Here is a 26,289-nt window from a genome sequence, read left to right on the forward strand (position 1 = left end):
CGAAAAACCAAAAAAAAAAAAAAAAAAGAAATTCTTTCTTTTGGCAGCTACACAGGGAAGCAGGAACTTGGTGGTATCAGGGTGTGGTCAGGACATCGGAGATGACTTAGGGCTGGAACATTCTGTGGTTCTCGGAATCAGTGTGTTGGTGGCCCGCTTTTGACCCTTTTCTTCTCAGGGGGAGAGGCCCAATTTAGAGATCAGGACAATAGTGTAGTCTTAATAGCTCCCAACATGTGAGGGTGTTAGAAACCCTGTAACTGGAGTTACAGACAGTTGTGAGCTGCCATGTGGGTGCTGGGAATCGAACCCAGGTCCTCTGGAAGAGCCACCAGTGCTCTTAACCACTGAGCCATCTCTCCAGCCCAAGAAACACCTTTTAAAACAGAAAACAAAACAAAGAAACATTCCCCCCCCCCATGGCTGTGTTTGTTCTTGAGCTGGCGTCTCATGCAGTTCTAGTTGGCCTTGAACACTATAGAGCCAAGAGAGTGGCTTTGAGATTCTGATCCTGAATGGCAAGATGGCTTGGCGGTGGGAGGTGGGACTGGGGGTGATGACACTGGCCGACGATACTGATGACCTGAGTTCAGTCCCCAGTGCTCACATGGTTAAAGGCAAGGTAGGTCATTCTCTGACCTCCACATGGGCACCGTCATGTGCATGTGTGGACACTTGTACACAATTAATTAATACAAAAAATCTGATCCTCTTGCTCCACCTCAAGTGTGCTGGGATTACAGATGTGTGCTGCCATGCCTAGTTTAAATGGTACTGGGGAACAAACCCAGGACAATGTGTATGCTAAGCAAGCACTTTACAAACGGCACCACCTTTTTCTCAGTCTAACACCTACTTCCGCCTTTGAGACAGGCTGGTCTTGGACTCAGAGCAGTCCTCTACCCTCCTGCTGCTTAGTGTACTGCTATGCCTGGCTGGGTTTTTAAGTTGTGTTTCTTCTAGGTTAAAAAAAAAAACAAAAACAAAACTACAAATTTAAGATGAAACTGATATTTAAACAAGCAAGTTTATTGTTTCCTTACTACAAAACTTGGAAAAGCCATTGGAATTGGCTACCATCTTGAATCCAGAAAAGGGCTTTATTCTAATGTCTCAAAGGGTACTGTCTGTAGGGCTTCAAAAACCAACATCCTTCCAGAACTGGATGTTGTGATGTACACATATGGTCCCAGCACTCAGGCAGAGGACACAGAGATCGTAATCAAAAAGAAAGAAAAAAAAAATCTGTCTATCTTTACCTCAAATTTGTGACTAGTTTCACTATTATTCTATTTATTACTATCCCCAAAAGCTTGGTACATTTGTATCACAGAATATGAATACAGATGCATGGATGATCTCATATCCGCAGATGTATATATCTCGGACCATGAATAATGGGTTTTAATTCCCATCTAAAACAAGGAGAAAGAAAGGAATTTGGCTGAGTCCCTTGTATGTGCAGTACACACAGGGCAGGCACTCAAGTGAAAGGGACAGGGGTCAGGCAAGTTGGATCTTTTCATAGCTTCACAGGATACAAGGAAATAGCTATTGATTGTCACACACCTGCTCCCGGAGTTTCCACTAAAACAATACATTTGCTTTTTCTCAAGCACACACATTGTGTCTAACACTCCTGTGACCCACGTGACCCACAGCCTCGTCCACTGCCAAGCAAGCCGAGTCCCGGACTGATGCTCTTTTCTTACCTAAGCGTTTCCACGGGGAATGACACCAACTCTGACTTTGTTTTCCCAGAATACTTCTTTTAAAACTTGACTTACACAAAACATCCTGAGAATCAGGTAAGTATACTTTGAATCCCTGAGGTGCCACCGATAACTTTTCCAGAAGTGCAGCTCCCGATGGCTCTCGGGAAGCTGGTCCAGTGAGGGTGGAACTGGACATCCGGTAGACACCACACCCAGGAAATCAACCTTATAAAGGTTAAGTATAGAAGATGGAAATATGAGACAAGCCAACCAAACCGTCTATTACTTCTTAGAGGTAAGATGGTGGGAAAGAGAATCTTACGAGGGGGCTTTTGTCTTTTGCTTTGTATTCCAAGGCATGGGTCATCCGGAAGTAGAAACGAGGGTTGCATGAAGCCCTACGTCAGGAGCACTAAGAGTCGAACACTTGTCCTTCTTACCTTCTTCTCTCCCCCCATGAACTGTAACTTCCCTTTCCCCTTCAAATAAAACCTTATTCCAAGGAAACCCTAGGCCCAAAGTCAGGAAGTGCAACTGAACTGTAGGCAATCTCTAGTTTCCTGATTCACCCGCTTAATGAGATTCTTTTCGAGACGGTTTCCGGGAGTCAGAAGCGATTGAAAAAAAAATCATTACAAACACCCAAAGAGGCGTGGGAGAAAATGAGGGCTGGAGAGATGGCTCAGTGCTTAAAGGAATGCGCGTCCAAGGGTCCGGGGCTTAGTTCTTAGCACCCACAGAGTGGTTCATAAGAACCTGTAACTCCAGTCCCAGGGGATTCGAAGCCCTCTGCTGGCATCTGCAGGCATCAGGCGCGCACGTGGTGCAGACCCACGTGCAAGCAAAATACCCATACACATAAGTTTAAAAAAATGAAAACATCGTTTACTAACGATTACTGAAGTCACACTGGTAAGAGAAATATATGGATAGTAAATAAACATGCATGTAAACACATAGCTAAATGGTATCGAAGTGTATACTAACCGGCAGTAGTTGCCATCTGGGAGGGGGTATCAGAGGTTCTTCACATTAGCTCTGTTTTGTTTTTACTTTTCCTTAAAACTGTAACATTTACATAACTAAATATAAAACCAGGAATTCTTAATTTCTAGTATATCTAGATGGATGTATATATCTATACAGATATATGTAGATTTATTCATATATATTATAAAACAACTTAGTTTTTATCCTGCTCTGTACTATTCATTGTTCTTCCCTTGTTGAAATGGAAGAAATGCAAGCCCACTAGCTTGATAAAGAGAACACACAGGGGGCTGGTGGATGGCTCAGCGGGTAAGAGCACAGACTGCTCTTCCGAAGGTTCTGAGTTCAAATCCCAGCAACCACATGGTGGCTCACAAGCACCCGTAATGAGATCTGACGCCCTCTTCTGGTGCGTCTGAAGACAGCTACAGTGTACTTATGTATAATAATAAATAAATCTTTGGGCCAGAGTGAGCGGGGTTGACCGGTGCGAGCAGAGGTCCTAAAAATTCAATTCCCAACAACCACATGAAGGGAGAGAGAGAGAACACACTGCTGCCAGAAATAACAAATGAAAAGAACTGGAACATTGGATATAAAGGCCATTTAAAGTCAAGCACTGTCATGTGGCCTTCAGGGAATGGAAGCTTGAGGAAGGGGATCTATCACACACACAGCCCAGGTTCTAGTGAAGGACCTGGGTCTGATTCCCAGCACCCAACAGTGGCTCATACCATCTGGGACTCCAGTTCTGGATCTGACACCCTCTTTTGACCTGCACAGGCACCAGGCATGCACGTGGTATGCGGACATACGTGCAGGCAAAACACTTGGACACATTTGAAAACAAGCTTCGAGAACGAGGGGTGTGGCAAGCCTGCTCCGAGTAGGCCTGACCACATGGGTTTGCTCTCCAGACCCCCATGGTGGATGGAGAGACCTGACTCCTGCACGCGTGCTTTGGCACACAGGTGTCCACAAAACTATACACAAAGCAAGCAAGCCAATGCACAAATACTGAGACAGCTGTAGAGGTGGGTCACATGGCTCTTCCACGAAGATGTTACACACATCCTGGCTACACACATCAATGTTCAGGGTCTATCAGACACAAAAGTATCTGTTTAGAAGACAAGCATATCTGCTTGAACCAGGGACTCTGGAAAGAATTCATAGTTTGGGGATCAGGGATGCGCAGCTGAAGTGTTGGCCTAGCATGCACAGAACTCCAGGTTGGACTCCTTAGTGTCACACAGACTGAGTGTGTGGTGCACAACATTCAAGAGCTCCAGGCAGGAAGAGCCAGAGGGATTCAAGATCATACTCAGCTACACACAAAGTTTAGGGCGAGGTTTTTTTTGTTTTTGTTTTTGTTTCTTGAATATTATAATGCTGAAATGCAACCAGAAAAATTATGCTCAAAATTGTAATTAACTGGCTTTCTTCAGAAGAGAAAGGCCATCAAATCCAAGACATAAATGTAGCCTGTGTGGTCGTTAACACCAAACATGTTACTCTGTTACAGGTGTTGATGAACAATAGCAACATTGAAGATTATGCTGAAACCAAGTATGTGCAACTCAGTGAATGAACGCTTTAATTATGGAAACCGGCAACGCAGGTTGTAACTTAGCAAAGTATGTGAAGATCTGCTCAGGCAATCTCTAGATCCTTTGTGAGTCTCTCTGCCAGCTTTCTATTGCTCACTACTACCGACAGCCTTTCTGGGACAATCTCTAGATTCAAAATGGTCACAAAGAAGTCAAAAGAAAAGGAACAAACCAAACTATGTCAAGTAATAATATAATTTACCTTTGCAAATGCTACCCACATCATCTACAAATAAATATTGAAGACTCATGGTGTAGAAGCCTGACAGCGTTTATAAAACAGAAAATGATAAACTATACACTAAAAGAAACAGTATCACATCTACTTTTTGAAAATGCTCTAATTATTTGGCACATAATGTATATCTTGCCTTATCTAGAAACTTCAATAATTGTAATGTCAACGTGAATATAAACATTGTTGGGGTATAGCATTATTTCCTTAGCGTTATCTTTTATTATTGGAAACTAAAGTAGAGAGAGGAGGGAAAGAGGGAGGGAGGGAGAGAGGGAGGGTCAAGGAAGAGGGGGAGAGAGAGAGAGAAAGATGGAGAGGAAGGGAGAGATAGGGAGGAAGGGGGAGAGAGAGAGAGAGAGGGAAGAAACACTATTGTTCTCTAACACCAAAAAAAGAAAAGAAAATTGAACCAAAAAAAGCAATAATTTAGAGCTAATATGTAAAAAAAAAAAAAAAGATAACAATACAGTAACAATCATAATTTTAGGGTATTCTTAGGAGACACTACAAACACAACAGGCATGTATTTCGTATAACGTGATACTCGTTTCTTTTCAGATCAGTTTACCCCCCAAACTGTTGCAGAATACATTTTTAAAAGCATCCTTCTTCCATCATCAGAGCGAACCAAGCAGCAGCACCTGATTACAGGAACAGTGACTGCATATTTAACATAACGACGATGGTAATGAGTGTCTTAAACCAGCTTTACGTGATGGGACAGGTCTATGCACATGTGGAGAGTCCCCGCAGTGTGTCTTGTGCCTTTTCTTCAGAGCATGGCTGTGAGGAACACAGAGATGTAACAGAAGGAAGACAGAACCAGGAAAACCCTGTCCCTCAGTCTGCCTTGGCTTTGTCTTCCCTTCTAGGTGCCCGCAGAGGACTGGTCCTGGCCAGTTTCCTTTCACCTCCTTTGCCTTAAAATCTTCCATGCTTCATAGCACAGCAGGTGCACCTGACTGCTTATTTTTGTTATTGAATCAGCATGGATCACAGAGAGAGAGACAGAGACAGAGAGACAGAGACAGTGAGACAGAGACAGAGCCAGAACAGGACAACATAGAGGACGGTTTCTACCCCAGCAATGATTACCTGCGACCACACAGCAGAGGATCCTATGTGAATCTGATACAACTGAACATGAAAAACTCCAGTCTAGCTCTTCAACAGTCAAGTGTAACTTGTTTTCCTTTCATCTCTAGTTTAGAAACAGGACTCCATTGTGATGAGAAGAGTCTATTTCCTATCTACAACAGTAGGATTGGCAGCAGTCTTTACTCCTGAAAAGGCCAGAAGGTAGGAATACATTTTCCAGTGACTCACACTTTCTGCTGCCCCTTAAGCCTTGGCATGGATGGACACCAACTTCCCAAGAAACCCAGGCTGGTACAGAGCAGTCGTCTCATAACGGGCCACAACGGCAGCTCACTCTCCTGACTCTTTCCACTCTGACCATTTTGAGGCACACAGCACAGAGGTCAGCAGTTTGAATTTGGCAAGGCCAATAAGTAGACAAGTAAATCTAAAGGGAGGGCTCAGAGAAGACAAGGCTAAGTTCAGTTCCTGTTATTTAGATAGTAAGGTGGAAGCTGTTGACCTTTCAGCCTATTTGGGAAGGTTTAAGCGAGTGCTCTGGGAGCACTCGATCGGTGGCCATCACCTCCTCGTACCTTCAGGGATGCTTGCTAACTGCGTTTATTTTCTACTTCCTAGAAGAAGGAAATCCAGGGAACATCCCATCTCATCTTACACACAACATTTACTAGTTTTCCAAGCATGACAGAAATGGGAAATATAGATATATTAGAACAAGAACAATTTATGTTAATTTCCACAATCTGTTTTTTTCTGTGAGCAGTGCCTGATTCTTTTCTACATGAACAAATTTCAGTCCAATGCTAAAGAAAAAAAAAAAAAAAAAAACTAAGGTGGGACTAATTACAAAATAAACAAGAGTATGATTTTATAATAGAATCTTCCCAGTGTCTGCTGTAACAACATTACAAAATGCTTCTTCCTATTGAAACTCAGGAAAACTCTTATAAAGTGATATACAACTTTGTATATTCATTTCTGACAAGCAGTAACCCACAAGGGACCCAGAAATGCTGCCTTGGGAACGTACATCACCACTCATGCTCTGCATAAAGACGCCTTGGCCAGTGGCTACTACGGGAGCCCTCTTCTCCGGCCAGGGAGCCCATCTCCTGGAAAGGCCTACAGAAAACTTGAGTCATTGCAGAAACGAAGCTTGGCAAGCGGCACTCAAATTCTTATAAGGTAACCATTCTAAAACAACACTGGCAGAAGGAAACTTGTTTAATAACAATAAAAAGGCAAACGCTGCTTTTGGATCACTGGGACACAGAGGCAAAAAAAAAGAAAGAAAAAGAAAGGAAAAAAGAAAAAGAAACAGAAACAGAAAAGGGAAGGGGAAGGTGACAGCAGCAGGTAAGTACGCGAGTCAGGTAAGTCTGTGAACATGTAAGCTCGCACTTCCACGTTAAGACAAGGGAAGAGGTGGTGAGCGCTATAACAGAGTCAAAAGCTTAGGTGTTATCACCAACGGTTAATTCACCTTACAGTCATCAAGATGACAATTGTATATATTTTTGCACCTTGCGCTTGTAAAAGCAGATAAAATATTTAATACGTAATTTACAATGTATTTTACCAGCTCAGCATACAGGATGTTTATAGATTATATCAAAGTAGTAGACAGTTAGGGGCCTGTGCAAACCCTGCAAAAATAGAACTTCACGTATCTGCTAATCAAAAAACAAAAACAAAAACAGTATGCTGTTTAGAAGTGATACAATTCAAACTACCACAAAATACAAAGGACTGCAAAAATGTATACCATTCCAACATCATATATAAGTTATTAAATAAAGATCTGATTTAAAAGAATATAAATGAAGCCTTTAAGTAGGTCTTTTCTACATGCATATTATTCCTCATTAAAGAAAAAATATGTAAAAAGGCCATTGGTAATTGCTTTGTTAACATTTGTAGAAAATGCCAATTCTCTGGTCACAAACTCCACTAAGTTTAGCACTTAAGGTCTCTGCAGTGTTATAAACGTAATTGAAAATACTGTTAATTCTATAACTCCATTGGTAAAATGATGTGACTTGGAATATGGCAGTCTTCATGTTGAGGGCAATGATCCACAGTTCTCTTATGTTTTGAGTGTCACAGGCTGAGCCGTTAGCCAGAAGAACAGCACCCTCCGCTGCCGCTCTGAGCTTGAGGCTCGTCGTCGATGATCTGCACGCCTCGCCTGGCAGCCCCGGCTTGACTGGAGCCATTGCCTTTTGCCCTCTCATCCACCTGGGCCGTCTCTATCATTCCTGAAACAGAAAGCAAAGGTGAGCACACCACATCCTGGGGGCTTTCTCTCTCGCTCTGCAATTCAAGTCGGCTGAGAGAAGCGACTTCCCATCAACAGTCTCTCAAGGGCACACACTGAATGCTATGGCAACTCAAGAAAACAACTTAAAAACTAGAATTTACAAAGTATAACACGCAGTGCTTTAATAGCCACAAAGAAAGTAATAGAGGAGGACACTTGCTTATGTTTGAATAAACAGTGCACACTAAGTATAATCCAGATTTTCCAAAACTGTCGGAAGTAGGTAAAGTTCAACTTATTCCTAGTGCAAGGAGATTAAATTTAGGGCACAAGACTTATTTAAGAAAATGGGGGTTAGAGAGATGGTTCAGTGGTTAAGAGCACCGACTGCTCTTTCAGAGGTCCTGAGTTCAATTCCTGGGAATCACAAAGTGGCTCACAACCATCTTCAATGAAATCTGATGTCTTCTTCTGGTGTGTCTGAAGACAGCTACAGTGTACTCATGTAAGTAAATAAATAGATAAATAAGTAAATAGAAAAAAATGGTATTTGCGGAGCTGGAGAGGTGGCTCAGTGGTTAATAGTGTATGTTGCTCCTACAGCAGAACCAGCACCCACATCTGGAAGCTAATGACTGCCCTGGCGTCCTCCACCACATACACTCATGCGCACATCCCCATACAGACGCACACGCAAGCATGTGTAATTAAGGTAATATGTGTATAAAGCCAATGGTCTCTGAAATCAGAGTGAAAAGAACTTCAGAGGTGGAGAAACAGTTCATCAGTCACAGTGCAGGACTGGAGTTTGGACCCCACGTGAAAAGGTGATACCCCAACAGAGCCCCCTTGGCTTCAAAGAGGATGGAGACAGGAGGATGGCTCAGGCTTGCTGGTATCAGATTCAGAGACTCTGAATCTGAAGAAATGGGTAGATAGGGTAAAGAATGATAGGAGAGCCCATCCATTGGCCTCCTTTGGCTTCCTATGCACATACATACACAGATACACACAAAAATAAACCTTAAAAAAAAAAAAGGTTAAAAAAAAGAGAGAAATATCCATGTGTATGGTATAGAGCATAATTGCATGAATTGGGTACTGTGTTCCAAGCACCCAGGAGGCAAAGGCAGGAGGATTTCTGTGAGTCCCGGGACAGCCAGAGTTCCACAGTGAAAACCAAACAAAATGAAATAGCACATCAAGCCCCCATGAACCGTGACAATAAGCAGCTGATGCCTGTAGCAGATGCCTGCAATCCTATTACTTGGAGGTGGAGACAGTAGGATCGAGTTCAGAGACAGCCTCTGCTACTTATAGAGTTCAAGGCTAACCTGGGTTGAGTGAAATTCTATCTCACACAAGTGGAACAGAGGAAGATGGAGAGAGAATTTTGTGATTTTGGCTTGAAGATTTTTCTCTGTGTGTCTTTCTTACAGATTTCTTACAGAAGACAAAAGTTACAAATCCATTAATAAATAAATATATATAAAAAATAAAAACAAAAACCCTGCCAGGTGGTAGTGTAGCCTTTGATCCCTGCACACAGGAGGCAGAGGCAAGGAGATCTCTGAGTTCCAGACTACCAGGCCAGCCTGGTCTACAGAGTGAGTTACAGGAGAGCCAGAGCTGTTGTTATACAGAGAAACTGTCTCAAAACAAAAAACAAACAACAATAACAAAACCAAAAACCCTGAACCAACCAACCAACAACCAACCCCAAAACCCCCAACCAACCAATGAAACAAAACCAACCTGACAAATCTTCCTGACCTGTGAAGCACCTCCTTTATGAGAAACGAGTGAAAATTCAAGACTGACTGGGAGGAAGCAACAGACGGTCAACAAGATGAAGGAAGGAGAGAGGGGGTCTTTCAAACCTAAGAGTTCTACAATCTGTATCCAGGCTGTAGCTCATGGAGAACAGCGCTCAAGCTGGATGTGCCAGACGCCACAGTGAGATGAACGAGGAACCATTATAGAGTCTGCTTCTCTGTATTTATTAAGCCTTTTAGAGTTTCCGTTTCTGGGTGTGTTTTAGTATGTATGAAACGGGTTTATATTAGCACTTGTATGTTACAGGACTTTTAAATGAATAGATGGAGAATACTGTAAATATTCTTAAGGCATGGTACTCATCACACTGGTTAGAAACTCTGATCTACAGTCTTCGTATGTCTGAGAACTGGAAGCCTGACACGTGAGTACTTGGGGAAATTCGACCTTCAGGACATAACACACCCACATCCTCGTGTGCCTCAGCAGATCCTCGTGTGGCTGGACACAGCCCTGGTTCTCAGCCTGGCACACTAGCATCACATGGATGATTTCTACAGAGCAGCACCTGCCCTCCTGATTCAGAGGGCAGATTCAGACCTCCTGATCAGACCTTCTGATTCAATAGGATTGGGACCGGCCCAAAAAGCTGCGCTTCTAATAATATCAAGTAATGCTAATGCTGATTAATGCAAGACCTCATTTTCCTGAAGGAATTATGCGTAACTTTGGAGTCTTAAAAGTAAAATTTATCCCAAAGTTGGTGTACACATAGTTTTTTTTCCTAGAGTGCAAAACTAGTTTCGTCAAATTTCCAAGGGAATGAGGTCCGTAAGTGTACCAGCTACAGTTTGACAACCACTCAGTATTACTCCACAGACTAGCAGTCTCCTAAATATAGGCACTGTATTGACAACAAGAGAAATGGACTTCTTAATAAGGCCATACTTATTAAGAAATTTGCTTTTCTTTCTCCTAGGAAACCTTTTGGCATGAGAACTTCAAACATGTAAAAGTAGAGGAAAAGAGCCTAATCAAGCCAACCCCTCATTTTACTCCCGTGTCTCTACAATAATTGTGAATCATTTTATTCATGGAGTGCTTTAATGTGCATCTGAGAAAGCCATGCTTTTCAAGGCACATCGCCACCCCGACGTCTGCAAAGACTTAGTAAGGAGCCTTCCGTGCGGTCATGCACTGACTGTCCTCACCACCTCTTCTTCACTCATCTGTCAACCAAGATGCAGTAAGATCCACCCACTGGAACCAACTGTTATGGCCCTCAAATGTGTGCTCTTCTTTTTCATCTAAAAAGTGTGTGTGTAGGCCGGAGGCACCCACCTTATTCTTTGAAAAGGGTTTCTCTCTCACTAGGACTGAGATCTTGCCTATTGAATTAGGTTAGAGGCTAGCCCCAGGGATCCAACTCCCCGGCTTGGGGGATGAGGGAGGGGCTTCTAAACTCTTGCCACCGTGTGTGGGTGTCATGTCCGCACATGTACTAACAAAGTAAGCACCTTACCAACTGTGCGATCCCCTCAGCCCTTGAATGCACTTTAATACACAAGTTTTCCTTGCTTTTTAAAATAGTCACACAGACATTTTAAATACACTAGCACACATCAAACAAGTGACTTCCAAACCATAAGTTATTGCTTAAAAAAGACAAAAGTCCCAAGATTTTAAAACATGAATTGAAGGGTGTCACCAAGTAGTGACAGTACAGACACTTCTTAAATTTTTCTCCTGCTTTCATTAACAGAAATCGGCAAACTTTCACTTTAGAAAAATGAACAACACTTTTTTCTTTGAGGCAGGTCTGGATCTCACTCTGTAGACCAAGCTAACCTCAGACTCAGAGCTGCTCCGACCTCGGCCCTCTGACTGCTGGGATAAAGGTGTGCACCACTATTCCTGGCTAGAAACATTAGTAACAGTTTTAAAAGCCATTTTTAAATGTACTGACATGCATATACGTACTTTTACAAAGGTCAAGAAAGAGTTCCTCAATGCCTTTGTTTTGTTTAGCGGACGTGTGATAATGCTTTGCTCCCACAGACTCCGCATACCTTAACAAAGAAAAGAAAACAGAGAGTCATTGACATAAGGCTTTCTACAATAGCAATTTTAGTGACTAAATTCACCTTTATTGACTTACTAACTTACCCAATTTTAGTTTCACTAAGGTTATTTAGCTATTTAATTTCTCTATATATTGAATCAAATTTAGGAAAAAAAAACATGATTAAAATTTTTATACACTTATTTGGAATGCAAAATACCTTACAAGTCTTTGAAATCCCTTGATAACTCCTCCACATAGTCCTCATTTTTAGTGAAATCAGGAGAAATACCTTACTCTTGCCAGCTGCCCCCACTCTGAAGGACAAACATGCTTCCTGAGAACAAGTGCTCAGCCCTCCCTGAGGGTTTGTGAAAGTGAAGCATCCAAGGGCACAGTAAGGGAGCACCCACTGGGGAGCACCGCCACGGGGGGCACCCACTGGGGAGCACCGCCATCGGGGGGGCACCCACTGGGGAGCACCGCCACGGGGGAGCACCGCCATCGGGGAGCACCCACTGGGAAGCACCGCCATCGGGGGGGCACCCACTGGGGAGCACCGCCATGGGGGGGCACCCACTGGGGAGCACTGCCATGGGGGAGCACCCACTGGGGAGCACCACCACGGGGGGGCACCCACTGGGGAGCATCGCCATCGGGGGGCACCCACTGGGGAGCACCGCCATGGGGGGGCACCCACTGGGGAGCACCGCCATGGGGGGGCACCCACTGGGGAGCACCGCCATCGGGGAGCACCCACTGGGGAGCACCGCCATCGGGGGGGGGGGGGACACTTACGATTCTGCTTCTTGAATAGAGACGTGTCTCTCCTTTTCCAAGTCTATTTTATTACCTAATGTGTAAAAAAGGAAACACTATTCTTAATATTGATTTATTTTTAATAAAATCAGACAATCCTAAATATATAATTGTGACTAATTATTTGAAAAAAATAACAGTAATTCCCATCAGCCTTCCAAATGTCTCATCACAAAGATGAGAGCCGTTCACAGTCCCACTTCCTCCTACACATGGGTCAGTGTGGCTACGACCTGAACTTTCAGCCTGACAGAGGCAAACAATCGCTCTTCCTCAGAGACCATAAGGCACAGCAGGGGCTAAGATTCATGAGAAAGAATAGTCGTTTTTTTTTTTTTTTTTTAATTAAAGTATATATACATGTTTTTTTTTTTTAATTCTTTATTTCCCAATCAACTTAAAGCCAATCAATAATTAAGTGTAATTATTGGTTTACTAAACTATAGTATGCTTCCATCTTGGGTTCTAAAATGAAACTCTTTTATTTGATAACATAAACTAGTTTAAGTTAAAAAATTTAATGTGTGCATTTTTCAGTTCTCCTCCTCCACCATGGAGAGGCTTTAAGTATACTGTTGATGAAACAATTTGAGCGCTGTTTTCCAAGGTGATACACACATGCCACATGTACAAGGTGATACACACATGCCGCAGGGGTTTACAATGCTGAAGGTATGTTTACTTTCCTTAAACAATGCATCTAGGCCAAGAGTTTGTTGAAAAAAATCAAACAAACAAAACAACCAAGTAGAACCAAAATTTAGATACTGAAAAAGAAAACAATACAAAAACAAAAAGGGTGTTATTTTAGAGCAGTGGACAGAAGCTGAACTGGCTGGATAGAGGGTGAAGGTCACTGAAACCACAAACAGAGAAGAATGGGGGAGAAGCAACGTAAGGAAACACACTTGAAACAAATAGTCTCCTTTCTTCCCTTTTACCTCTCAGGTAGAATAAAATAAACTTTATAAAGGAATAAACACAGCACCCAGTGAGAAATGAAACATTTATCACTGAGAAGCCCAAGTGCAGTGGTCTGTACTGAAGACCTCGGATAATCTGAGTACTTAACTCTGAGCTGCAACAAATGCGAAAGGATGAGTGTGAGCAGGGGACACTAAAGTCATTGTGGTCAGTGTGCACCGACCACGTCAGCAGAGACACTATGCTCTGAACAGAGCCACAACGCTACAAGAATCACAGTAATTTCATGGTCTACATTACAGTCTGTCAATAAAAATTCAATCCAATACATGTTATAGTCAGTACACTGGACGGTAATCAGAGAGCGAGCAAGCTGTCTTACTCTATAAATACAAGAAGCCACCTGGTGGCAGGTCTCCCACAAAACTTCACTGCGGGGCTGGGCTCAGTGGTTGGGAGAGCATACTGTGTTCTTCCAGAGGACAAGAATTCAGTTCTTGACCCGAGTTGGTCAGCTCACAGCTAACTGTAACTCCAGCTCCAAGAAGAAAGGGCCTCAGACTTTCATGGGAACGCACGCTCACATATACATGCCCCTTCACACACATATAACTAAAAATAATAAAAATAAATCAAGCCAGATATGGTGGCACATGCCTTTAATCCCAGAGCCTGGAAGGCAGAGGCAGGAGGATCTCTGGGAGTTCCAGGCTAGGCAAAGCTCATAATGATCATCTCTTGTTTCTCCGTCTCTCTCTCACACATACACACATGCACATGTATTATATACACAATATATACGTACATACGTACGTACACTATATTAGAACTTGGGAAAATGTGGCCAACCAATGCTTCTAAAAAGGAGATGGAGCTTTTATTAACTACCTCTATATAAAAGCAATGAGGTGACACGACTGTTAACTATGCAAACCCTGAGCTGGGACACTGCATTTAGGACAATGATCCCTAGGACTCCAGCCCCCTGGGAGTCTAGCATTGCACCTCATGATGAGCCGACAGCCCTCACTACCTCACAACAGCTGGGATTTTGGCCAGACAGTGACTCCTCTGGAGAGGTGGACAGCATGGAGAGGACCCCACCTATCAGAGCGCATGACTCGGAGGGCAAGAGCTAGGCACCGTTTTGAGAGAACCTGTCTGCAGATGAGCTACCCGGAGAACTTAATAATGAGAACAACCACAGGACACGGAGGCTCAACCTAATCTGCAGCAGCCTGGTGGCCAGAGAGCCCTGAAGGCAGTGTAGAGAGCAGAAGGACCAGATGCTGGTCCAACACTTTTTTTTTTTTTTTTTGACCTTTCATATCTATTTTTCCTTTTTATTACATCTTTGGAAAAAAATTAATAATGTGTATATATGTATGCCTGCATTAGTTTATGTGCACAATGTACGGTGTATGGAGATGGCAGGTACCCATGGGGGTCAGAGGCTGGATCCTCTGAACTGGAGTGACAGGTGGTGTGAGCTCCTGACGTGGGTGCTGGGAACCAAGCCTGCAACATCTGCAACAGTGGTCAAGTGCTCTCAACACTGAGCCATCTCTCCAGCTCCTCTCTTATTACATCACAAGCAGTATTTTCTACTATCATATTTCTAAAAGCTTTTTCTGTTTATTCCCCTCTACACATGACTTCTGTTTTGGTTCATACATTATCATTATTGGCAATATTGCCCAACCCTCTCTGCTCCAACACACACATCTACAGCTGTACTTCTAGCTTCATCCTACTGGAGGTTTGATTTTGGTGTTGGGTTTTGTCTTATAGAAGAACTAATGCTTTTACCTAGATAACAAATGACTATCACACATGCATGATGCTTGTGTGCAAGGGAAGGAGCGTGCTGCAGCACACGTGTGGAGGCCGGAGGACAGCTCTGCAGAGTCGGCTCTCTCAGCACTTAGGCGGGTCCCCAGGGTTGCACTTCAGCGGTGAGGACTTGGGGCTGCTGAGCCAGCCCACGTGCCCAATGATGGGCTCAGTTGCACTCCCTTCGTCCAGTAACTTAAAGTTGTTTCACACTTTTTCATTACTGGAACTTTTCATGGTTCCTACCATTCCTAACCTCTTGCTCTTTTCTCCTTCCTGACATTACATTTTTCTCCTTTTCCTTTTGCTTACACTAGCACACTCTTACATTAATTTTCTTATTTTCTGGTCTATGGTTCCTGCTGAAATAGTAGTGGACTTTTATACATATTTTTATATCTTGTACAGTTTGATGCTGCAGTTATAATTGTTTGTTTTGTCAAACGGTGGTTCTGGGGATTAAACCCTTACATACAAGTCACTTAGAAAGATCCCAAAATATAATCACAGAAACAAAGGACATTAAAAATAAACCAGTACTAATACTTACCAACTATACACAAACAGATTTCATTTCCCAACATTTTCCGTAATTCTTTGACCCAGTTTTTTACCTGTGTACACAACAGAGCAAACATGAAAACAAATCTTAGGGGGATTAGTTCCACAACACCTAACCCCGTGTTTATGTAAAAACACAACTCTAATTACAAAGTTTTATACATTTTTTCATACATTCAAGCAAAGCTATTTGCCAGAACAAACATTGTGAAGTCCAGTACCTGGTATTAAGACATTTTTAGCAGAGTCACTTTGGACTTAGGAGGGTATGACCACAGTGTTTTTGATCAAGCCTTAATTGATTCCTATGTTATAGCCTTTAGACTTCTATATTATGGCCTTTAGAAGGGGGAACAAAAAGTGTGCATGACAAGATAAGACTTCATTCCTTAGTGTCTGACAAAAGGTTTCCTTTGGCACTACTGCCACGGTGTCTGGTACAGCCCTTTGATACCTGTGGAATCCCTGGCCTCCACCAACATCATTCTCTCATGATATCAGCTAAAGATGTCTACAGATTTCTGTCATCCCCTGGTGAGAACCTCAGGTAGAGGACAACTACAGTAGCAATGAGAACTACAGTATACACACACACACACACACACACACACACACACACACACACACACACACAAAGGAAGCAGTTCAGCTGTGGACCAGCTGGACATAAGCTAGAATCAACAATACTAACCTTAAATACTATAATGATGAAATCATAATCAGACAGCATGACAAAGAACAAACCAGGACATCTGCTTTCAATTCTTAATAGTAAAATTTAATCTATATGCAATCACATCTCACAAAACATATATACCCACCTTTAAAAAATACACATCTGTAAGTCGGAAAAATCCCACTACTGTGTGGTAAACATTTACTATGCATCTGTACCTATGACATGTGGCTATTCTCTAAAAAATGTAGAGGAGCTGTCTTTATAAATATAAAAGCAGAGATGATTATTATCACCCTATAATAAAGCACAGGTTGCTATCGCATGAGACGTATATGAGAGAGTGGAAACGTGCATCGTCATCACCACAGCGTTTCTCTCACACAGATAACATAGCCATCTGCCAATTCATGTCTTAAAACACGTTAATGTCACGGACCAGACCACTCTCCATGGATATCCTCATCTCTGTCCTCGTGGATTTCGGGATGAGGTAAAGCTGGACCTTCATTCCCTTCCTTTACCAGGTGAAATCTTGGCTGGTGCTGTAACTCATTTGATCGAGAATATGTGATCAATATGAGGATCAATGTGACAGAGGGAACACTATGCCTGCTCCAGATTCAAGGTTAATAGGCCTGTGGATTCTAATTTTATAGGAATCTAACGGTCCTACAGAAAGTTTAGGCTACAGCGTGAAACCAGCAAGTGCATATGGACAAAGGGCCTGTGAACAAGAAGCAGGCTAGTTGGGCATTCCAGCCTCCATCCAATTCCCCCTTCAGTACAGCTCCGAGCGACTCTGACGCCATGACAGAGAGCAGAGGACCTGCTGGCCAAGCCACAGAACCATGAGAAGTCGTAAGTTACTGTGCTTAGGCAGCCTGCCTTAGAGGTTCTGCTCAGTATCACTAACTGGCCACATTTTCATCTTGCTCTCAGTCAGTGAAATGCTTAAGCCCCTGTACTTGACGCAAAAACCCCAGAAATGGTAACAGGCAGCATCAAACAGCAGCCTCAAAATATCTAAAGAGCAAGCAAACCTTAGATCAGCGAGCACTTGCTGCATTTTAATTACCTGGGCTGTTTTCCTGCATCATTAGTAATCTAACAAGGAAACTATATATTTGCATTTTCATCATTAAATAGACAGGTGTGGGGGAAGAAGAGGTAAATCGAAAACAGAAACAAAACTAAATTAGAAGTCATTTCAATATGCATTACCTTGTAACTCAGGACAAGAGAAGCTCTGACTTGCAAATTACCTATTCCCTCACACAAGCCAACCCACTACTGACCCAAGGAAGGTCACACAGGAACTCATTGTGACTGTGGGGAAAGTTCACAGGTGACTTATTTTTGGTTCCAAATAAGCTTAAAAATCCTATATTTGGCGAAGGGCTTGCTCCTTTAACCCCAGTTCTTGGGAGGCAGAGGCAGGGGCTCTCTGTGACAGCCCAGCCTGGTCTACATAGCAAGTTCCAGGTCAGCCAGGCCTAGATAGTGAGACCCTGCCTTGAGGAGAAACATTCTACATTTACAGTATAAATCTGAAGAGGGAATTTAAAAAATTAGGAAAGAATTTAAAAACTCAACACTACTTTTCTAAAGTTCGCTCCTCCTCCAGGGTGCTTCCTTGGGCTGGGAGTCAGGCTTCAGACTGCTCTTCCTTGGCCCCTTGAGGAGGAGGCAGCCCTCCCATGCAGACACAGACCAAGCTTTAGGAGCTCAGAATGTATGGAATCAAATTAAGTAATTTTAATTTAAAGATAAAAATCAAAGTCTCTACATTTTTCTGAAGCTTAACTTCAATTTTATTCCTTTTTCTAGTATTTGAGAAAGCCATAACAAACCATTATTACTCTGATATGAACTAATTAATTTGATAAATAATGGTCACCATGTATGCTCAATCTGTATGGCTTCCTGTTTAGAAACTCGTCACTGGCAAATGCAGACACATAAATAAGAGATCAACCAACCAACCAACCAACCAACCAACCAGTGAGCCCGGCCCTTCCAGTTAAGTCACTACAGGAATGAAGAGGGTACCTTCTGGAAGGAATCTTCATCCGTTACATCATAAACTAAAATAGCTCCGTTCGAATCTCGGTAGTAGATTGGGCCCAGTGCGTGGAATCTCTCCTGACCTGCTGTGTCCTAAGAAAGAGCAAATGCTTCCTTAGTAGGTCAAAGGGGAAAGGACATGGCTGCTAAACAGAGAACCCAAAGACAGTACAAAAAGACACAGCAAGGGAGAGAAGCAGCTTCGCCTGATGCTTTACCGTTACACATGATGATCCTCCTCCCCCCCTCTCCCACCCCTGCTCCTTGGTGGTCTCCTACACACACTAGCAGGCCAGTTCAGGTGCTCAGTGCTTACAACACTCTCGGCCCTACACTGAGGATCTTAGGAATGCAGAAGAGGAGTGCATCAGGACAACCTGCTAACACTTCTTGATCTCCACTAGTTACCCCAGCTGCTTGGAGGAAAGCAAGCACAAGCCAGACAGCCCATCAACCCTGACCCTTCCTTCTGCAACTGAAAAAATTATAACATCAATATCAGATATAAAATTGTGCTCCAAATAGAGTTCTCTTTCATCTTTCTTTTTTAAAGATTTATTTATTTATTTTATACATATGAATACACTGTCGCTGTCTTTAGCTACATCAGAAGAGGGCAGCAGATCCCATTACAGATGGTTGTGAGTCACCATGTAGTTGCTGGGAATTGAACTCAGGACCTCCGGAAGAGCAGTCAGTGCTCTTAACCCCTGAGTCATCTCTCCAGCTCCCCCAAATAGATTTCTCAATTAGATTTTAGGAACTTTTTAATTAAGGAAATGGTTTTGGGTAGATAATTTATTTACTTAAAAAAAAAAATGAAATCCAAATCCCTCTTCCTCAAGTGAGTTAGTCACGCCTTTAATCCCAGCACGAGCTGGGAGGAGGCAGATTAGATCTCTGAGTTTCAGATCAGCCTGGTTTACAGAATGAGTTCAGGACAGCCAAAGCTACACAGTGAGACCCTGTCTCAAAACAGACAGACAGACAGACAGATTTCTGAACACTTACCCATATGGCAAGGTTTACTCTTTTCCCACCAATATTTAACTTCTTTGTTAGGAAAGATGCCTAAAAAAAAAAAAAAAAAAAGGAAATAAGCATGTGTTAAACAATGTTTCCTATAAAATAATAAAATCACGTCCTTCCCCTGACCATACATGAATGAGTGAAGATCTCCATGCCAAACTTAGACTGTCTGAAAGAAAAGACAATCACCAACTTTTTATTTTATGGCCAACTATTATTTTCACTAAAGACAAAGTATTACTCACACTCTAAGAAAGACCTATCCTGTTCTATGAACACAAGTTATGGAAACTCTAAGGGAATGTAAGAAGTGCTGAGGGCTGAGCTTGGTGGTCGAGGGAACCGTAAAACCCTGGGAGACGGCTCGGTGGTAAATGAGGGAGGACATGGCATGATGACCTGAATTCTTGATCCCAGAACCCACTTACACATATGCACAAGCAGAAGCACGTGGGGCTACAATCAAAGCACACCACACCTAAGGTAAGACGGGATCCAGAAACAGGAAAATTCTGGCCTCTCTGGCTAGCTAGCCTGACCTACACAGTAAGTACCAACAAAGAGACCATCTCACAGTGAGGGAGAAGTCAAGGATAACATCCAAATTTGTCCTCTAACTCCCACACATATAGTGTGCAACACAAACATACACAACATGCATTCTAAAGAGAAAAGAATTTGAGACAGGGTCTCACTGTGTAGCCTATCTCACCTAGAACTCATCATGTGGACCAGGTTAGCATTTAACTCATAGGGATCCTCCTGCCTCTGCCTCCCAAATGCTGAAATTTAAGACATGTGCCCAGGCATGTGTGCACACACACACACACTTAAAAACTAATAAAATACCCATAGAAACACATTGGAAAATGGGCCCAGCTTTTCCTTATGCCTTTCCCTTTCCATATATGCGATGAGTTTCTTCCTAGAGCATTTAATTTAATAGGATCTTCCTTACTTCTGATTAAAATGAGTATCGAGACAATCCGTAAGATACCCACATTGCTGAAAATGGTTCTGTGCGTAGATAGTCCAACTGTTTAACGCGTAACTCTGTCACAGAAATGAAAGGCCAGGCCCCAGTCTTTCAAGGGAGCTTATAGCTGCTTGGAGACTGAGAACAGCGAACAGTGTCTGCCAAGGACACGCGAAGGGACTGCTGAGAAGGAAGTTCAAGGCTTGTCTGGTTAGGAGGAAGGTGATGAACAATCCCTCCCTTAGGAGTAGGTGGAGTTTCTCCTACCCAGAAACAAAGCGCTGAAGCCTGCAGCACAGGAGGCTGCCCACAGGGGAACCACACAAAGAAGCTAAGGCTAAATCAAAAGATCCTGGGTTGCGGCTCAGAGACAGCTCAGCAAATAAAAATGCTCACCATAGAGTCTGTCAGCCTGAGGTCAATCCCCAAGACCCACATGTAATTTGTTTTAAGATCCTATGAAGGGGCTGCCTCCCAGGGACACGTACACTACTACAGGTGGCTGAGTGAAACATAGATTGGGTTTAAGGATAGGGTCTCGCTGTACGGCACAGGTTGGCATTGCTCTCCGTGATTGCCTGCTGCCCCTGCCTTAGTGTCCTCAGAGGCCGTGACTACAGGCTCATACCACACTGCCTAGCTTTCTCTAAGGTTTAGAGTTTCAGAATTATCTTCCTCGCTGCCAGCCAATATCCCTCCCCAAAACACTAGCCTCGCAAGCCTGGTCTTCCTATTTTCTATGGGGTTCTATGATAGCCTTGCCTTCTATGATAGTCAGTCCTTGGTCTCTCTTTACAAGCTGACATTGCCCTGACTGTACTGTGTATCTTCCCCATGCCTCCCTATATGATGCACACATTCTATACCGAATTTCTCTATTCTATACTTTCTGGAAACCTAACTTGCAACAGGTGAACTAGACTGTCTTGTACTATAACGTATCTTTTCAGGACATAAGAATTTCTACATGCTAGATTCCATTTACTATTATTATTATTCAGTCTTTTTAGACTAAAATAAAATAGGCAATGTTTAATAGCTTTCCAAATATTATTTAATTCTCAGAACACTCTGTGAGTAAGAAATAATTATCACCCAAATATCTTAGGCATGGAGATCGAGACTCAAGAAGAGAGTCTTGCCCAAGGTCATACAACAAGTCGCAAAGCAGGATCTATGGTCCAGACGTCTAAGAACAATTTACGGCTATGAGACTTCAGTACCTCCTTAGGCTAACATCTAGTTAGGGTTGGAGGATGCTCTTAACAAACGGCGTTACTATAGATAAACACCTCTATAAATATGCCTATGGACACTGGAAGAGGTAAAACAGAGTTTATAGAAGAAATGTGCTCCTAAAAATTTCATTATAAGCAAAACTTTAGGTTTTTTTTAAATTAATTTTTACTTGCATATACATGAAGTGTGTGGGGGCAGGCAGCACCTTTACAAGGTCCTCATTCAAAAGCGTCTGCCCTTTACTTAGGTTCTTGAGGTCAAATTCAGGTTGCAGGGCTTGTATAGGAGTGCTCTGAGCTGCTGGGTCACCTCACTGACCCATGGACTAAACTATCTTAATTCAAACAAGAGACGCACTTCTAAGGCATGTACCCAAGTGATCTGTTTTCCCTTTCAGTCAGCCCCCACGTGTGGCAAGCTTCTCTCTGTAACATAAGTTATCTTCACTTCAACCACACTCTTACATTTTCAATATGTTGAAAGTATTTTTAAGAGCAAACACTGTTTTTAAAATACAATTATAGGTTTAATGTACATCCGAATAGTAGCACATAGTCAAAGTCCTGATATTTGTCTGTTTAAATCAGCTCTACAAAACTATGCACTTAATTTGGCCAGATTATTAAATTACCCTTTGCGGTTATAAAATACCGATCTGGTCAGTGTATTTCTTAATTCTGTTTGTTATATGGTAGCAAAGCTAAGGGGAGACAATCACAGACTTAAGAACCATGCTTATGGGCTGGAGAGATGGCTCAGCGGTTAAGAGCACTGACTGCTCCTCCAGAGGTCCTGAACTCAATTCCAAGCAACCACATGGTGTCTCACAACCATGTGTGATGGGATCTGATGCCCTCTTCTGTTGTGTATCTGAAGACAGCTACAGTGGACTCCTATAAATAAGTCTTTTTTTAAAAAAAAGAACCATGCTTATGCTGAAAACAATTTCAACATTTGCAGGGAATTATACATCGCTGGTAACTCCTCAATAAACCACCAGTACCATCTGCTAGAATGGAGAGGTGGAGGACTCAACAGTAGTAATTTGGAAGGTTCTAGGCCTGGGGGTGGGGTTACAGACTGTCAAGCTCTGTGCTTTCCAGTTCTCCTTTAATACTTGCATCAACCTTGTGAGGTAGATAATGAGCCTTATTTTATAGTTATAAATTTGAGATTTACAGAACTACAGTGACTCAGGTCAGCTAATTAGGGTGGGTGCGGTGGGCAGAACCCTGTCTGACTCCGGAACGCCTTTCCCATTGCACAGAGCTGTCTAGCCAAGAAAGCAGACGTTTCTTAAGCTGGCAATTCTCCATTTGGACAGTAAGTGTTCCTGGACACCAAGTCACCTCCCTAATCTCACGGTAGGAACAACACAGCAAAGATCAAAGTAATGACATATTTCCCACCCTCTCCCTCCATATTCTATGAAATCCCAAGTATTTCGTCTTCCAAACTTTAGGGGTATTAAAAATTAGAGATCTCTAGATGGGTGGTGGTGGCACACAGCTTTAATCTCAGCACTTGGAAGGCAGAGGTAGGTGGATCTCTGAGTTTAAGGCCAGTCTAGTCTATAGAGGGAGTTCAAGGACAGTCAGAGCTTCACAGAGAAACCATGACTCAACAAACAACAAAAAATGAGCGATCTCATTAGCTCGGGTTGTTACTTTTACCTGGCGCCTATCACCCCACATCCTACCCAAAACCTAGTGGATGAAGGAAAAAAACATCAACTGTAGGCGGGAAGTCACAGGGACAAATAAAATGCCAATGCAAATCTTTCCACAACCTGTCAGTCGCTGTTCGTTCGTTCTTTACTGTCTACTGACTTCTAGAGGTCTTTCCAATAAGCATGAACAGGCTTCTTTCTGAAAGCATGGTACTGAATTAAGAAATATGATCCTGTTTCTATTTGCTGACTATGAACTGAACACAGAACTAATCACACTATTTTGTTATTCCTAATACTGTTGTAGACCTTAGTGTAAACTATCTCACTCCCAATCTTAAGATAGGATAGAATTCAAGCAAGTAAATTATATAATTACTTTTCTGTAGTAAGAGAATAAAAATGACCAGAAAAGAGACCTGGGTTCTTCAGTATTTTTACATCCTTGATTGTCTTTCTTAAAAAGGAAGGAAGGAAAGATAGATTGATAGGATAGATAGGTAATAGATTCTGGGACCCGTTAGGGCTCAGACACCCAGGACAAATCACATATAGCAAAAGGAGAGTGCGGAGCGGACGTTAACAGCAAAGTAGGAACTAAGTCACTTCTGTGGGATGCCACGGTACATACCTAGAATCCTGGCACTAAAACTGAAGCAGGACTGCAAATTTGAGGCCAACTTTCATTACACAGCAGGAGCTGGTTCAAAACAGAAGAAAATCTGAAAGCCAGTAGTGCCTAAGAAGCAGAGAAAGCAAAGGAGGACAGATGTGAAGCCCTTATGTGCTAGGATTGTCTGACCACAAGGCAGAAAGCAGTCATTTCTTTTATGAGTGTTTTGCCTGCACAGACGGACGGACTCCACAGGAGTAGGAGGCCCCTAGAACGAGTTATAGGCGGTTGTGAGCCATCAGCCGGGAGTTGCTCACAGTCCTGTGACAACAGCACTGTTCCTCACTGCAGAGCCTTCTCTGTGGCCCCCAACTTATTTATTAAAAACAAAACACACAAACACCAGCCCGGGCTTGGTGGCACACCTTTAATAATCCCAGCACTCAGAGGCAGAACCAGGACAAGCCTGAGTTCCAGGCCGGTATAGGCTATGAGGTGAAATGCCATCTCACCAACAAATAAGTTAATGAATGCCATCTCCTATGGCCTCCGTGTAGCTGGTAAAATAGTAAAGAGGTAGTAACTTCGAATATTACAACTGTTCTGTAGATACTATAGTGGATTGGCTAAAACCTAGCCATGTGGCAGTCAGAGCTAGTCAAAAATAAATTCACACATTGGAAACACTCGCAGAAACCAGAAGAACAAGCTTCCTAGAGAAGAGACTGTGATTCAAAGCATGAAGCTGCAGAGCCCAGATGCAGAGCTTACTGCAGAGGTGAAGGGACCACAAAGACACAGCCTTGGCCTAACAAGAGTAGCACACCATTTCTGTCTGTGGGATGCTGGTTGTCTCAGTGGCTAAACTGTCAGGATCAGTCTCTGAAAAGCCAACCTAAGCACTGCTTTGCTAGTCAAAAGCCAGGCACCTACTCCAGACTTGCCCGGGTAGACAGGTGGAATTCCACAGTAACAACCCAAAAGGGAAGATATGGCTCTGATTATAAATATAAGCACTGCTCCTTTTTAGAGATTAGTGATAGATGTCACTTAAGGTGCACAATCCAAGTTCCTTCAGTGAGGACACATAGGTTACAACTAAAAAAGGAAAAGAGTTACCCAGGAGTGCAGACACAAAGACACACACAAGGCAGAAGTAATTGCCACGGCAACGGGTGTGTACCGTGGAAATGACAGAGTCCTGTCAAAAGAAGAGAAAGCTGTCTGCCAGTACAGTACCTTCTCAGCTTTATATCCCCAGTTAGTACAATGTTTAACACACAGTAGGTACAAAATAAGAACAGTTCTTGAGCTGCTAAGACGGCTGAGGAGGTAAAGGTGTTTGCTGCCAAGTCTGATGACCCGAGTCTGACTCCCAGAATCCACACTGTGGAATGAGAAAACTGATTCCAGAAAGTTGTACTCTCCAGAAGGGCACAGGCAGGCAGGCACACACAGGCACACACACACCTTTTAAATTCCTAAATTTAATTCCTCAGAGTCAATGGCATTATCTTAATATAGTCCATAGGGAAAAAAAAAGATAATTTTCTTTTACCCAAAGTCTATGCCAACTTCACTGAAGACTCAAATCATTTAAACACAGACACATACAGACAGACACACACACAGACACAGACAGACATATACACACACACACACACACACACACACACACACACACAGGAAAGCTTGGAGACTCCATGAATTCAAGTGCTCCAGAGAATGTACACAATTACTCTACAATGCTAAGTAACCAAACAGCAACACTAAGACACTGAAGCATGGCTCATACCACGATTAAAAACAGCACAAGCAAGCAACTCCTTGAATCCCACGTATGTCAATCCCAGTCAAAATTTTAGAATGAAAATAATTTTAAAATGTAAAACATATATTTCTTTACAATCAAGTTGAGAAACAGTCTCTAGTCTGGCTTGGCCTCAATCTTCTTGTGTAGTTGAGGATGGCCTTGAATTTCTCATCTCCACCCTTCCCAGTGCTGGGATTTGCAAGCATGTGATAGCATGCCTGGTTTATGTAGGGATGAAAGCAAGAACTTGAGTGTACAAAGCAAGTGGTTTACACCAACGGAGCTATAGTCCTAACCTGGGGGGGGGGGGGGGGGGGGGGG

At 42.8% G+C, this 26,289-nt stretch overlaps 1 protein-coding gene across 1 annotated transcript in view; it reads right to left on the reverse strand.

Moving 5' to 3' along the window:
* Positions 1-6,857: 6,857 nt before the first annotated feature.
* The window catches only part of Rab21 (RAB21, member RAS oncogene family), a 24,539-nt gene continuing 5,107 nt past the window's right edge, over positions 6,858-26,289 (reverse strand). Inside the window, exons 2-7 of the mRNA XM_021175103.2 lie at positions 19,641-19,700; positions 18,615-18,722; positions 15,876-15,939; positions 12,548-12,602; positions 11,668-11,756; positions 6,858-7,909 (exon numbers count right to left, since the gene is read on the reverse strand). Of these exons, the coding sequence (XP_021030762.1) occupies positions 7,767-7,909; positions 11,668-11,756; positions 12,548-12,602; positions 15,876-15,939; positions 18,615-18,722; positions 19,641-19,700 (519 nt within the window). The 3' untranslated portion in view covers positions 6,858-7,766. The remainder of the gene's footprint in view (positions 7,910-11,667; positions 11,757-12,547; positions 12,603-15,875; positions 15,940-18,614; positions 18,723-19,640; positions 19,701-26,289) is intronic.

This window comes from Mus caroli, chromosome 10, assembly GCF_900094665.2.
Source record: "Mus caroli chromosome 10, CAROLI_EIJ_v1.1, whole genome shotgun sequence".
Lineage (NCBI taxonomy): Eukaryota > Metazoa > Chordata > Mammalia > Rodentia > Muridae > Mus > Mus caroli.